Source organism: Lontra canadensis, unplaced genomic scaffold (assembly GCF_010015895.1).
Source record: "Lontra canadensis isolate GAN:19392208 unplaced genomic scaffold, GSC_riverotter_1.0 scaffold150, whole genome shotgun sequence".
In the NCBI taxonomy this organism is placed as follows: domain Eukaryota; kingdom Metazoa; phylum Chordata; class Mammalia; order Carnivora; family Mustelidae; genus Lontra; species Lontra canadensis.
In genome coordinates, this window is record NW_022631144.1 from 1,370,322 (window position 1) to 1,386,575 (window position 16,254).

The following is a 16,254-nucleotide window of genomic DNA, read 5'->3' on the forward strand; positions in this document are numbered from 1 at the left end:
TAAAATATGAACCTCAAATTTGGCTTTAATTCTGGCACTAAAAATGGACTAGTTGTGAATACCTCCATTAAATATTAAGAATTACGCTTACTTCCACTACAACAAAATATGTGAAAGAAAAGAGAAGGTTCAGGAGAGAAAAACAAAACAAAACACACCTGCAAACTTAAAGGCAGGTCGTGAATTCTGGTAGCCAGTGTTCGGATTTCTCTGTCAGATAAGACACCAGACTGGTCTGTATCAACTTCATCAAAAACCTGAGATATATTCAGCGGCTGAACAGCACTCATGAGATAGTAAAAATATGAAAAGGCAAACTGCATATCCTCAGAATGGCGCACTTTGTGAAATGATGTCTTGTCAAATTCTTCAGGGAACCTGTCCAAACATAACATACAGTGAGCTCTGGATACTTAAAGTATATATAGACATTAATCTATATTCAAATATATTCCAACATTTGTGGAGTTAGAATCTTCTTTCCCATCTCTTTCGCTGATACCTTCAACATACCAGTTGTCAAGTGGTAAGAGCCATACATCAAGCAGAGCAAAGATGTCCATTGTAAGCAGACTTAACTCTGAGCACGTGCAAGCAACTCACACAATATTAGCAAAACTTACATATCTTGAAGTTCTTGCATAACGATTCGGTCAATCATGTGAGGCATGTGTGCAGGGACTTTCCGAGATGTGAATCCAAACTTGCTGTTTAGAATTTTATTTACGTATCGAAGGGAATCTGCAAATGTATCTTTCAACTGCCTTCCAGCGTGTTTGCTATCAGTGTAGTATGCCAGTTGTGTCTTCAATGACTCTTCTTCCTGAAAAGAGAATTCCATGTAACATAGCATTAGGCTTACTGCACAAGTGTACTTTGTTAACAAGAGATAAGTACTATTTTATATACCTACCACTAACTGTAACAAATAAATGAGCACCAACAGATCACTTTAAGGATCCTAAGAGTAGGACTAAACTCGATTTCAGTGGAAGTATCACCAGCACTGGTCTGTGAACAACAGTTGGGTGAAGGAGGTCTATTTATAGGGTATTTTTCAAGGACTAGTCACCAAGCATGAAATTGCATAGCCAATTCAGTGCAGTATTTAAAAAATTTATTTGAAAGTAAGTTTGAGAGGGGCGTCTGGGTGGTCAGTTGATTGAACATCTGACTCTTGATCTTGGCCCGGGTCTTGATCTCAGGTTGTAAGTTCAGGCCTCACATTGAAGCCTACTTTAAAAATAAAAATTAATTAATTAATTGATCAATTTATTAGCACTTTCAATATCAAGTTATTTCTACTGGTGACATCTAAGCAGTAAGTACTTGAGTTCTGAACAGAAGGACCAAAAAAAGGATTGCTTCACCATATAATAGTGTTAATATTATAAAATATAAAGATGGAACCCTGTCAAAATCAAAACCAGTAAGAGGCAAAACTAAGTGAATGGGCAAAGAATATTAAGAGAATATATGAATACACTTTATGAAGGTGAAAAAATATAGATTGATACTGTTGTTGGTTAGCCTGTGGAGAAACTAGCACTTTTGTAGACTGTGGCAGTGTGAAGTGGTATGGCATTCGAGAAGGACACAGTAAAAAAAATTTAAGTTTAACCTAGCAATTCCACCTACATAAGTAGAAACTTCCTCAAGAATAAGCTATACGTACAAGAATATCTACTGCAACACTGCTTGTAATTGCAAAACAAACAGCTCTTAAAAATACAGTGACACTAGCATGGGTTTGCTCACATACTACTAGATCAAGAAGCAACCACAGAGCAGTATGTGTAGTGCTATTTCACTGCTGCGAAACACATATTAATAATCTATATAAAAATACTGGAAAAATACCCACCAAACTATTCCTAGTGATTATTTCAAGTAAGAAAATAAAGGAAGGAAGGAGGAAGATCTTTCCCTTTTTTACTGTATATTTTTTGGATTGCTTGCAATTTTTGCCACTAGTCTATAATATTTTTTAATTTAAAGTAATGAAAGGGATATTATCACAGATAAGAATTTTGCAGTCCTTCACTCAATTAGTAAAGGACTACTGTATCAGGGATAAGATACTCTCCAAAGACAGTGAGATAAGTTCCCCTCTTCAGCCTCTTTTTTCCCAGCCTGACACCTACTCATGGCTGTGCTCTGTTCATGATCCAGCCTCGACCACAGACAGGGTTTTTCGTGGTCTGTCAATTCCTACATAGTTGACAGGAACTATCCTCACAGATAGTTCAGGAGGATAGTTCCTCATGGATGCCTTCTCTGACACCTCTAGGCAAAGTTAACAAATTTTCCTTTAGGACTCCTTGCCCAACCTCAGGAGACATCTATCACGTCGCTACAATTATTTACCCACAAATCTGTCCTCCTAGCTGTGTTCTAATAGTCTTGCATTCCCCTGCAGTGAACACAGTGACAGCACTTGGCAGATGTTCAGATGACAACATGGCACCATGGAGACCATGGTATAGGAGAGTGAGCACTTGAACCCTGAGGCTTGGCTCACATTGGAAGCTAATTAATTTATTTGCACCCTGGTTTTTTTTTTTTTTAATCAGTAAAATTGGAAAAATAATCAGATCTGATTCACACAGCATATGCAGAAGCATTTTCTGAAATCACAACATGTCAAGTGAAGATACCATCCCTGTTCTACTACTTACTCAGGGCATGCCCCCGGCTTACTCCCTTACTCACTCACATTAGCTTAAGCTGTTTCCTAAACTGTGACATGAGGATCATACTACTAGATAACCTTATAAGGTATTTTTATTGTTAGGGGTGTTGGGGCAATAAAAGCATGTAAGAAAAAGCATTTAGTTCAGTGACTGGCACAGGAAGTCCTGAATAAACAGTACCTATTATTATATAATTATCCCTTACAAGATTATTTATTTTTCTGAGCATGGGAAAGACGAAAGCTGGATGTAACTTACGTCAAGAAGATCCTGGAAATACTTTTTTTTCTCCCATGGCAAAAAGCCCAGGTAACCATCTGTATAATGCTGCAGTTTTCTTCCAGGTAGTACTTCATTAACATCTATGTAGTTGTTCGCATTTTCCTCCATTCTGTTTTTCTCTTGTTCTTTCCCTGTGATTTTCTTTTCTTTTGTAATCTGCTTTTCCAGTGGAACAGTCCGAGATGAGAATTTTTCTGTTGATACACTTCCACCTCTTACTTTTTGGATCAGAATTTCAGATTTAAATTTTTCTTCGATTTCTAAGTCCGGGGGTGGATTCTGACTCTGGTAGTGACCATTCACTTTCATTGTCACTGCTGAAAAAGTCGACCTCTGTAATCTTTCAGATGTTCCCAAGCTTTTCAGCAAGATGCTTTTGTGAACCTGTTTTTCCAGTGGGGCCTCTACACTGTCATTTCTTTCATCTGTTATTAAAGCTTGATTTATTTTTACTTCAGCACCTGGTGAGTTCCTCAGAAATGATCTCAGCAATGCTGACTTGGACAGGTTGTATCCTTTCACAGTGATGTCTCCACGTTCTAGCTGCAAATCCAAGTTACTGAGACTCAACTGAGCCTCTCTGGGAAGGAGTGAAATATTTACCAAGGGAATTTCCACCTCCACCTGGAATCTTCCCGTTGTATTAACATCATGTCTTTTGAACTTTGGAAAGCGTTTCTCTTCAGGAATATCCTCAAACAGTATTTCCGCCTCTGGAAGAAGTGTTGTGGAGCTAACCAAATTTTGGTAAGACTTCTGGGTCGTAGAATTCACTTTGGGTTCCTCTCTTGTGTCAACCTCTACTGTTATCTGGATTTTGAACTCTTCGTCATTTGTATTTTGAAATGTGAGATTAAAATGTATTGTGGTCGCATTCATTCCACTGTGCATTATGAGGTGGATGGTTTTCCACTTATTGGCAATAGAAGCATGTCGAATTATTGGGTTGTCACTATAGGCACCTTCGATTCCTCTTTTGGCTATTTCTGCAAAGCTGAAATAAGGCAGGCACTCACCTTTTGGAATAACATAGTGAGTCTGGTTTGGGAGAAGAGTTACTTTATACAATTCATGAAAATGATCTAGAGGAAAAAACACAAACATGACTTTAAAAATGAGGCATTTCCACCTCCTTTTCCTTTAATTCTTAGGGTTTGGATTTTCACTTTCTAAGAATGACTTTACATTGACTTCAGAATAATCCAACATTTTAACACAAGAGCTGTTGGTATGGGGCTCATTTTATTATCTGAAGCAATCACTATTATCAACGTGGAATGCTGAGTCTAACTGACTAAAGAGATAGGGTAAATTCCACTGATCAACTCTCATCTTTGTATCCATTTGAAAAAATACAACCTTCTGCCAAAATGACCTCCAGGGAAAAGCTATCAAGATCCAGAGTTCAAACCATTCTTACTTAGTGTATTACTGGTCTCTTTCTATTGTTTCTAAATCGAACCTTTGCCATATATTTTCAACGAAGGTGTATCTGCCTCGTACAAAATAAGTCAGACTGGAGCAATAACAGGCAAAGATGCAGCTCTAGTGTCTACTGTTTTTTAAAGATCTGTGTCCTCTCTTTTCACTTACACCTGGTTTGGATGCAATGATGGGCAACGGATTCATAGAGAATAATTACTTTAAGTAACAACAATACAAACCTCCCTTTACTTATCAAGGATTTTGATCCCCTCACTCTAAGTATCTTTTTACGTGATTAAATATACCTTGCCCACAGTCGCCAGCATCAAACCCACAGGACAAGACATTGCAAGCTTGGTCACAGAACTTATCAGCAAGCCAGGAATTCGCACATCCTTGATTACAGTAAGAGACACTATTTAGTCCTCCGCCAAACTGCCAGGGCTGTCCAATTCCAATACTGCCGGTACCCCCGCCTCCTGCAGCATAGCGACTCCCACCATTGTTACCTGTAGGGGGAGGCGGAAGACAGAATCTTGTTGTGCTTATTATCTTGGAAAAGGACTGTTCCTTCTTTCTCAGTAGTGCTATCAAGATTGATGCCTGCATTTCAGTCAGAAAAGGTTTACCCCATTCTTTAGCAGAAATTTTCATGTACCTTAAGAAGAAAACAAACTGAAAAGGGAAAATCACTTGACAGGGGACTGGGCATGGGATGACCAGGCCTTGGCACTTAGAGCTGTGCAACCCTGAAGTACAAACTTGCCTACAGGGGCATGTGGAGGTGTATGTGGACGAGCAGACAAACAAGAAGAGATTATTCTGAAGACAGACTGTCAGAACTGCCAAAACATGTCTAATATGGGGTGCCAGCCTCATCATCAAACCTTAATGTTCTATTAGGGGCTGAAGTCTCTGGACTGCACGGATCTTCTTGGCATGTCTGTGTTCTCTCACTGAGGCTGCTTACATTTTTCAAAAGTGCATCAGACAGAACACAACTTAAAGCTTTGTTTCTTCTAATACTTCGCACTTTTTCAAATCTGTTTCTGTATATGGAATATAGGGATGATAGTATCTGTGCACATACTGTCTCCTTCTTAGGTGACTGAGAAATTCAAGTGGATAAGGGAAAATGCATTATAAACTTAAATGCTTGATAAACTGAAAGGCAATCAATAAATGTAAAAACATGCTATTATAAACAAATACAGATATAACCATGTAAGAGAGAGGAGATGCTGAAGAGATCACTGACAGAAAGCTGCTGCTGAAAGCCACCAGCCTTGAGCTCCTAGGAACCAGTTAGAGTGATTCTTGCTCTTGAGTTTACATAGTTAAAGATATTCCTGATTTTTTAATTTCAAATAATAAAAGGCATTTCATTCAACTAATAAAAGGCCAGCCTGGGAATATGCCCTCAACAATGGAGAATATGAAAAAACCGAGCCACCTGGGGATGTTAGTCATTACATCCAGAATCTATGCATTACTCTATGTATTGTTTTAATACAGGAAGAATGTTTAACTCACTGTACCTATTCAGTGATGATACGAACGAAAAAAAGTCGGCAAACATGAATAAATTACATGTGAGCACATCATTACCAGAGCAGTCACCACCATCCCAGTCACAGGCTGAATTATTGCAAGCCTTGTCACAATAGCCGTCTTTAATCCAGGAACCCGGGCAGCCCTCAGCACAATTTGGCACAGGCCATGTCAAATAAACCTAAGAGAGAGCCAGAAAGAAAATAATATAGACACTTTTTAATTTCAAATTAGGATTCCTTTTAAAAAAATGGAAAGAAACTGAGCCTCCAGTAAAGGTTACGATTCTCCCTGGGCTGGCCACCCGCATCCCCATGGTGTATTTTACACTGTTTGCTACAGCAGTTTACAGAGTCCTGCTATGTCAATGACTCTTACTGAGCACATTTGCTCTTTTTCATGACTCAAGGAAAGCTGACAAGGACTCAACTCATGGATTGGTTTATAATCTATTTTGAAATAAAAAAAAGCAACACGTCAGATTTAAAGGTAAGTACAAATGCGTGCCAAAGCAGGTAGAAAGTATATCACACGTTCACTGCTTTTCTGTGACAACTGTCATTCGTTCCTAAATGTATTTCTAATTCCTAAATGTAATTCCTCAATGTATTTACCCAAGATCTTGTCAGATGAACTCTCAATACCCTTATCTCTGTGCATAGGTCCTGCAATAAATGATGTTAGCACAGTGTTCTAAGTTGTGAACTCGCCTTTTAAAGTGAGTGACATGGTATGTGGTAACTTTTTAAATTCAATTAATTAAAAAAATACACTCCATGCCTCTGCATGCTCTGTCTATTTGGAATGCCTTTCTTCATCTAGTTAACTCTTACTTGTTCTTCAAAGTTCACTTCAATTCAGATGGGAATCTAGCCCTGTCTGATTTCAAACTCCTGGGCCGCTATGCCTTCCCACTGAGGGCACACCTGCCGGCATCGAAATCACTGTTCCTCCTTACTGATTTTGTCTGTCTCTCCTGCCAAGCCACAGCTCACCCTGTCAGCCCTACAAACACAGAGGAGGCAACTGAACAGGGACGGAGAGAATGAGCACACTGGGGTGGCATAAACAACAAGAGGAAAAGTAGTTTTGTGCAATTAGCATTTCCAGTTGCAGGATTCTGTAACTTTAAAATTTATGGTGGTAATTCTCCAACTTTTCTCTGAATCCTAACAGGGCCACAGGGGTATTCCTAGTTTCCCCGGTATGCAGACAGGAAACACACGTAATCATTGCCTAGGACCATCCTCAATTACTGGCCCCTCTGTCTGTGCTCATAGCAACTTCTCAATCCTGCCTCTCAACGTCAAGGGAAACTGCTGCCCCGCATGAAATTACACCCACATCTGTAAGCAGAAAACTGAACTCACTTTTTATCTTGGCCATTTTGCTGATGTTCTAATGATGATTTTGTATTTCATAGTGGTTTTGCTTTCTCTGCTATTGCTGTAGTAGAAAATATAGGGGGTGCATTCTGGGTGTCTGACAATGTAGGGAAGCAAAAAACTACTAAGGAACACTTTTTGTCCTCCCAGATTGCTAACTCTCCTGAGTTTAGCACTCAAAAATGCTTATTTGACCCAAACTGTATATAGAGTAGTATGTATACTGTTTTCCTGGGTTAATGACTTCTAAGCTAGGCATCCCTTCCTCTTAGGCACTCACCTTCTGGCCTTTGGAGTGACTATAAAAATCATCCGGCCAAACATCCTTCCCAAACATGACATCATCATTCAGATAAATAAACTTCTGGGACAGTCCTTCGATGCGATGAATGTGACTTTCGATAGCAGGTGAACTAAAGGTAGGCAAGTGGCTCAAGTTTCTAAAAACATCCTTTGAAGCAAACAACAACAAAGGCAAAAGAAAAAGAGGGTGGATGAGAATTATTTCATTTTGTTTTCATTTTTGGAAGGAAGGAAGGGAGATAAGTAGAACAGTCAAAGGGGATGGAGGTGGGGAGGATGAGGGACAAGGGAATAAAATTAGGGATAGGTGAAGGACAGAAAAGGAAACCACAGCCTTGTGATGACATGGAAAGTCATGGACCTGGTGTGTGACTATTGTCACTCGAGGATTATCAAGGTTCAGCCAAGATGGAATCTGTCCATTGGTGACAATGAAAATATTCCGAACCCATGGAGCATGCCTCTCAATGGATCTCAGTGAATATCTCAGTTCTTCGTTATCTTCAAAACGGCTGGCAGAAACATCTTCATCCTGCTTAGACTGAAAAGAACATTTTACATGCGAAAATGTAAAATACTGCTTAAGTCACACCTTTCCTCCTGGTTGTCCCCTCTGCCCGATCTGCTCTCAGGGTGCTCTGGCAGACTTCTAAAGACTGAGTCCTACATTTGAACATCACAAAAAATGCAAAACACTCAGCATATTTAAAACAACAAAAATACCCAACACTTTTTTTGTGTTTTTTTAAAGAGAAGGTTCCTGGATCTGATTCTAGGTCACTTCAGTTAATATTAACCAATGGAAATGACTAGAAAATTAGAAAAGTTCCAATCAACTCATCTCTAAGTCCTCTTCCTCCTTCAAATATAATGACTTATAAATCCATAAATCTAAACCCTTCATTAGGGTTTAGAAAGAATCTCTGCTTCCCTTACCTGGCTAATGGCACTCAGGTCCCATAATAAATATGCAGGACTTATAGTCAGTTCTTTTCCATCAATGGTCATGTTCTTCTTAGTCTGCTTATTCAGTTCTTGGAACTCTTTTGGGTTATTCAGTTTTAGAAGTGCTACACTGGCCTCTGAATATAACTGTAACTGTAAAATGACAAAAGGGTTACATGTAGAAAAACTGAGCCTCAAAAAAGAGATACCTCTAAATTCCCAGTTTGATTTTTAATCTTTAAATGTATCTAACGTATAATACATGCTTAAATCTATATTATGTATGTTTAAAGTTTAATTCTAGCTCTCTATATAGATTATGAACTAGTAAGCTTATGATCACCAAAAGAAGATGTAAACAGGCCAGACATACTTCCCAAATGAGTGGAAGAACCCAGGTAATGTAAAACAGAGGGAGTGGTGGAGTTCTGGCACATGGGACATTTCAGGCCCAACCCAAAAGCCACAGCCAATACTCAATATTGACAAGTGCAGCGAGATCTCCTAAGAGGCCAGAATCCCCAAGTGTTCTATGAAATCCCATTTTCAATGCTGGCTCAAATGTTTTTGATTGTCCTGCTTTCAAACAAAATACAACTGGTCACCAGCTGTGACCTCTGTTCTAGAATATTACCAGTCTGCTTAAACTAGAAGAAACCTTGCAACGTAACATTGCTGGGATTGGTAGAAGCAAGCCTACAAGCACAGTCTCCAAACAACTTTTGTGAGCCACGTCTAAGAGGAACGTCTCTGACAGGGATGCTTGAACAGTCTCCATAGGAAAAGCACCTTCTGGGGCAGAGCTTTCAAAGAAGTCATTAGTCTAAGATGACTACAAACATCATGTTTTACAAATAGGCTTTCTACCACTACCAGATCTGTTTCATGTTCTAACTCCATATCATTCAATTTCCTATGAAAAGAGGCTTTCGTAGCTTAAAAAGATGGGGGTGAGAACCCCTTCTGCTAAACTGACTCTCCTAACAGGGCCAGTTTCTTAATTAATTAATTAATTAATTGCAGAGCAAATGCAATTATGAGCTCATTCTGAGCTCTCGTATATGCTACCTGACTAAATTTAGCTCATCTTACCAAGTTTCCTGAGTTTATGATGCCAAAAACGAGAAGTTCAAGTTGAAATTTCATTTATATTTTTCCCCTTATCACAAACTGCATGTGGGTGTTTGGGTGCATACATGCAAAGGTGTGTACTGTCTTCCTGACTGATTACTTTCTTTCATCCTGACAGCACCTGGCATATACTGAGCACTCACTGAAGGTCAGCTCTCACTGCTGTTATCCTGCCTCAGTATATGGGGGACAGGTGGGAGGCAGGACAAATATTCTTCTACTGACTATCTACTGAGTCTCACTGCCTGCCCCAGCCTTCCCCTGCTCCATCCTTCCCTCCCATAGTGGCTCCCACAGCACCTGAGGGCTCCGTGAAACATAAAAATCACTAAATTTTTAATAAATGTAGTACTTTAATACTCAGCTTTACATTTTATTGGGCAGATACCCTTAATCTCTTCTATACAAATACTTTGAAGTTTCATAGACATTTTCCTGACTAGAGCCATGAAAACTAAAGAGCTTAAGGGAATATTTCTATGTTGAAAAACCTTTTCTGACACCATAATCAACCAAGCTGTGAGTGGTGAAAAGGGCGGGGAGAAGTATCCTCCACTAGCCCCTAGGTGGCACCCTAGTCATGGACACCTGCAAGAAGAGCGGCGGTGGTAAGGAAAAGTGGGTGTAGTAAATGCTGAATGCTGGATTAGCTTGGGCAGCTGCTTCCATAAACAGTTTCTTAGATGAAATTATTAAGTTTATCTAAATTCTTTAAATTATAAGTTTCTCAAAGAGAAAAACTACACCCACCCACTGCAGGCCCACAACAGGCAAGATGACTGAGAAGTAAAGATCTGCTACTTTTAAGCCAGAGATTTCAGGGTATGTGTTACTAGAGCATTATCTAGAATAATGGATCGATACACCTATACATGGTAGCATAAGGTAAGGGGAAAAAAACATGCCTCTAATACAAGTGAAAACAAACTCATTCCAGTAACTTGACAACTCAAGAGTTTTCTAAAACTTAAGTCAGTTCCAGAGTTGCTTTAATCTACGGGAAGTGTCTATTTTAGGAATAAAACCAAAACAAAGGGTACCATACTTTAAAAGAGCAGGTGTGTAACACAGTTTCAGGCAAGTCACTAAAAGGGGCATTAATACAGTTATTACAATTATCTGTTACCTTGAATGTGCCCTGAACAGAAGTTTGACGTAACAAAGTTCAGGTAGGATAATATGCTGCTCCCATCCCACCAGCACTGTCCTTCCTGCCAAAGTAAACACCCTGGTCAGCCTTCAAGGATCCGTGCAGCCTCTTTCTCTTTGGGAACCTCCCCTATGTCTCTGATCTACACAGACCTTACCTGCCTCTAAATGCCAACTCTGGAGGTCTGTACTACTCTCCTTGTTAACACATCTATCTTTCTTTGCTACTTGAATACATGACATGCACACATACTGCCTCCAAAACGTGATTCTAAGTGCAAAGCCATGTGGTAATCATCAGGGGTACACAGGTGAACAAGCAATATCCATCCTGGGTTGCTCGTACCCAGACAGGGTCTCCAGGGCAGAACTGAGCACTGGGTGGAGGCCACAGGCCTAGGCCAAGGCCTCCTGAAGAACCCTGGGAGGGCAAGACAGTCTAGCCCATTCAGGTCCTAAAGTCCAGTGTCTAATAACCCCTTCCTCCCACATGCCACAAAGCACCTCTAACAACACACCCCAAACTGAGCTCTCAGTTTCCTTCCCAAAAAATTTGCTTCTCCTACTGAGGCTAGGAATGTGGTTAAAGCCATCACTTCCATCTTCACTACTAACATCCACTTCCCGTTTCATTTTTCCTTCCCTCTCCGCAACAGCTAATAAGTCACAGGGTCATGCTGAGTGTTTCTCGCAGATGTTTTTAGAACCATTCTCTTTACTGGCACCACTTCCCGGACAGTTGTTGAACCTGATCATCTTGCTGGGCTATGGCTGCAGTGGCTAAACTGGTTTTCTGCCCAGGCTCATCTTGCTTAATCTCTACCACCATACCTTCACCTACTATGTTCCTTAGAAACAGATCAAGTGCTCCTCCTAAGGATGCCCCCTGCCTCCAGGATAAACTTAGGCTTCTTATCAGCTCTTTCTCAATCTGGCCTCAATCTCTTTTTCCAATCTCAGCACCAGGAAAATCCCTGTCTGGTTGCTGTCTTCCAAAAATAGCTGCCTTGGTTTTCTGGAAACCACTGACTTGCAAACCTCCAGCCCTTTGCTCAGGCCGTTCCCTCTTGTAGGAATGGTCTTTCCCTCTCCCTTCTCTGCTGCGAGAATGACTGCTGTGTTCAGGGCCCAGCTAAAATGTCTTGTATTCTACAAAGCCTTCCCTGCACCAGTACACCTAAAACCCAGGTATGTTTACAACACTTTGTATAAACACTTACTTGGAAGTGATCGTGCCCCAAAATTATTTAAATGCTTCATTCACTCAGGGATCCTTAACACAGTCCCTGGCACAAAGCAGACATTTACTAAAAGCTCATACTCTAAATGGACTGGGAATTCAGTGACAGGAAACTTCTTTCTCAGGGTATTCATAATAAAACCAGGAAGAGGAACCTACAGAGACAGTCACTTGAAGAATTAGCTTTAAATGCTGATCCACTCCCCTTCTATTCTTCCCCTTTCTCATTTTCTCTCTAATCTCCCCAAACCAGACTTTCTAATCCCTGAAGTTCATTATAGGTGTTGGCATCATGAAAATGACCTGCAATGAATGTTATGGATAATTAGCTTGACCCTCTGAGGCAGTGCTAGCCTCCACAAAGACAAGTCTGGGAATCCAAATAAATCACCGGACGGTGAATGAACGGTATATCACTGTGCGCAGAGCCTGTTGGTACTCCTCATCCAAATCAAGTTATTACCCCACCCTACCTCTACCTGCACACACCACACTCCATACCACCCAAAAATAGTTTGCTGAAGGGTCAACAACTACTTGGATTGGCATTCTTTTTTTTTTTTTTTTAAAGATTTTATTTATTGATTTGACAGAGAGAGATCACAAGTAGACAGAGAGGCAGGCAGAGAGAGAGAGAGAGAGAGAGAGAGAGAGAAGCAGGCTCCCCGCTGAGCAGAGAGCCCGATGCGGGACTCGATCCCAGGACCCTGAGATCATGACCCGAGCCGAAGGCAGCGGCTTAACCCACTGAGCCACCCAGGCGCCCTGGATTGGCATTCTTTGGCAGCACACACCCGTATGTGTGTGTCAGCAATCAACACTGGGGAGCAGCTGCAGCAGGCAAAGAAAAGTCAAACTGACTGGGGAATAGAGATACGTCATGAACCTTCTTTCCTTTAAAACATATTACAGGGCGCCTGGGCAGCTCAGTTGGTTAAGCAACTGCCTTCGGCTGAGGGCATGATCCTGGAGTTCCGGGATCCAGTCCCACGTTGGGCTCCCTGCTCAGCAGGGGGTCTGCTTCTCCCTCTGACCATGTCCCTTCTCATGCTCTCTCTCTCATTCTCTCTCTCTCAAATAAATAAATTTTAAAAAGAAATAAAATAAAAAAACATATTACAGTTGCAATCATATAAACAGATTCAAGAATGTCACTCTTGGGATGCCTGGGTAGCTCAGTCGGTTAAAGCAGCTGCCTTCGGCTGGGGTCATGATCCCAGGGTCCTGGGATGGAGTCCGCATAGGGCTCCCTGCTCAGTGGGGGGCCTGCTTCTCCCTCTGCCGGCTGCTCCCCCTGCTTGTGCATTCTCTGACAAATAAATAAATAAAAACCTTTAGGAAAAAAACAATATTGTTCTTTCTGCATAAGGAATTTCAGCTAACATGGTACAGACACACATGACCATAATTCTAAAACAAATAGCTTGGAAGCTAAGAAGCTAAATAAACATTGGCTGTGGAGAAAATAGAACCCTTGTACAATACTGGTGAGGATGTAAACTGGTCCAACCACTATGGAAAACAATATGGAGTTTCCTCAGAAAATTTCAAATAGATCTACCATACAATCCAGCAATTCCACTTCTGGGTATATACCCAAAGGAAATGAAAACAGGATTTCAAAGCAATATCTGCACTCCCATGTTTACTACAGCATTATTCCCAATAGCCAAGATATGGTTGGTAACAACCTAAATGCCCATCGACAGATAAAACAGATAAAAAAGATGTAGTATATATATACAACAGAATAATATTCAGCCATTTGCTACAACATAGATCTTATGCTTAGCAAGCACATCATGCTATGTTAGATAAATCAGATACAGAAAGACAAATGCTGTATATCACTTATATGTGGAATCCAAAAAAGTCAAACATAAAAAACATAAAGTAAAATGGTATTTATTATAGGGATGGTGGTAGGGGAATAAGACTGATGTTTTAAAAACACAAACTCTGCAATGAGTACTTAAGTAAGCCAGAGAGATCTAATGCATAGAATAATGAATATAGGTAATACTGTACTATAATTATGTAATGTGATAAATATTGCTACAATGGCAATCATATTGCAATACATATTTAAATACATAAATGTATTTAAAGTAACTGTACACCTTAAATTCAGTTTTATATGTCAAATTTTTTCAATTCCTCTTCCTTAGAGGAAGGAGGAAAATAATATCTATTTTAAAATAACTGAAGATAAGAAATAATTCAACCCTAATCTAGCTGCATACTACTATATTTCCAAGTACCATAAAAAAAACTTAGGAAAATATGAAAAAAAAAGAAATGTTATTCATATTACCATCACATTTACAAAGGTCACACAGTGTATCTTAAAACAGTGAAACAGGGGCACCTGGGTGGCTCAGTGGGTTAAAGCCTCTGCCTTGGGCTCAGGTCATGATGCCAGGGTCCTGGAATCAAGCCCTGCATCAGGCTCTCTGCTTGGCAGGGAGCCTGCTTCCCCCTCTCTCTCTGCTGCCTCTCTGCCTACTTGTGATCTCTGTCAAATAAATAAATAAAATCTTTAAAACAAACAAACAAACAAACAAACAATCAAACCAGTGAAACATTTATGGAAAGAAACAAGTTAAAGGGAATGTTGTGGATGGGGCAAGGCACTAAAAAACATGGTCAAGACAGGAACTAAGTAAGAACTCTCCAAACACTGCTCTCCATTACCACTGCCTTGCCATCTCCATCCTTTCACCTCCAAATTGTTAAATGACACCAATAGAAGGAAGTAAGAGTCAGGAACCTGATCAATGTGGCAAATTTTAAAGAATGTTTCCTTGTTCTTTAATGAAGAAAACCAGACGCTAAAAAATTCTGAGCCCAGGACTTTATGCCTTCTGTTCTAGAAGAAAAGTATTCACGTTTTACAATCTGCAATGCTTCTGACAGAACTACAGGTATCTTGACATAAGGTCAGAAGGAAAGAACATCATACAATAGGGCAAGTGGGTCTAAAAACAGTAAATGTTAAGGAAAAGGCATGTCTCAGGGGCAGCCTCCAAAGTCAACTCTAACTAATGGCATCAAAGCATGAAGAGTTAATAGGTATAAATCCCCAAATACATTAGTGGCTCGATTAGCTATTTATGAATAAAGGTTTCACATTATCAACCATTCCAAATATCTGAAGCATACTCCCTTTATGAGTGAAGGCTCTTAATAAGTACACAGGTTGCACTGTTAAACAAATGAATCGTGTTTCTGTCTGAGAAAACAGCAAACCAAGACTCTTAAATTTTTGCCCAAATGAAAAGTAAAGAGTAAGGATCTTCTGTAAATAAAGAGCCATCTTCATGACAACCCTGTGGCAGAAGAGACCCTCTATGCTTATGACTGTCAACTCTACTATAATGAAATGGACCACAAGAGAAGAGTCATGCATTAAATGAAATGTGCTATACTCATTGCTCTGTTTCCTATGCTCTTACCAGTTTTATTTTAGAAGAAAGATTTTCTGGCAATTTTGTTTTTAGTTGATTAGTTTCCTTGAATGTCAGTGGAAATCCACTCAGAAAAGCCAAATCTTGCATTAGCACTAACCCAGGGACTTCTTTATCTGTGGTCTAAAATAAGAGGGGGAAAACACAACTCACTTTCCACATCGTAAGGCTGGTGAAAACTTATAGCTTCAAAATCAGAATATTAAGATTACTTAAATCAGCATTCATTAATACTTGTAAGCCAGGCTCAGAGAAAAAGTATACATTAATAAGCCTCTCAAGGTAAAACAGCTTTACTACTTACACTTTTATTCTAGTCTACTGCATAAATACAATTAACTTAAAATAACATACCAAATAGCCCCTCCAAACTGTATGTCTGCTGTTTCCTTTAAATATTCCACTCTGGGCATCTTCAACTACAATAAAGAATACAATAAGCAAGCATGTTTTTAATGAATACTTAACTATGATACCAGCCAAAAACACTACAAAGTATTTTGAGAGCTGTTATAGCAGTAAAATACATGGTCTCAAGAACAGGTAGTTGGGGGAGACAAATTTAACCCATCCAACAAAAGGGGAATGATGTAATACCAGTGCACAATTAAATGTTAAATTCTGTGGTACTGAAGAAGAAGTTCATACAGGCAGCAGAAACATGAAAATGATAGATTGACAGA

At 39.8% G+C, this 16,254-nt stretch overlaps 1 protein-coding gene across 4 annotated transcripts in view; it reads right to left on the minus strand.

The window, feature by feature from the left end:
- The window catches only part of GNPTAB (N-acetylglucosamine-1-phosphate transferase subunits alpha and beta), a 76,962-nt gene that overhangs the window by 16,907 nt on the left and 43,801 nt on the right, over positions 1 to 16,254 (minus strand). For all 4 annotated transcript variants that reach the window (XM_032844291.1, XM_032844290.1, XM_032844294.1 and 1 more), the window contains 10 exons: positions 15,926 to 15,990; positions 15,560 to 15,694; positions 8,576 to 8,737; positions 8,001 to 8,180; positions 7,617 to 7,787; positions 6,009 to 6,132; positions 4,706 to 4,909; positions 2,952 to 4,057; positions 624 to 823; positions 159 to 378 (listed from right to left, as the gene is read on the minus strand). In XM_032844291.1, coding sequence (XP_032700182.1) covers positions 159 to 378; positions 624 to 823; positions 2,952 to 4,057; positions 4,706 to 4,909; positions 6,009 to 6,132; positions 7,617 to 7,787; positions 8,001 to 8,180; positions 8,576 to 8,737; positions 15,560 to 15,694; positions 15,926 to 15,990 — 2,567 coding nt within the window. The remainder of the gene's footprint in view (positions 1 to 158; positions 379 to 623; positions 824 to 2,951; positions 4,058 to 4,705; positions 4,910 to 6,008; positions 6,133 to 7,616; positions 7,788 to 8,000; positions 8,181 to 8,575; positions 8,738 to 15,559; positions 15,695 to 15,925; positions 15,991 to 16,254) is intronic.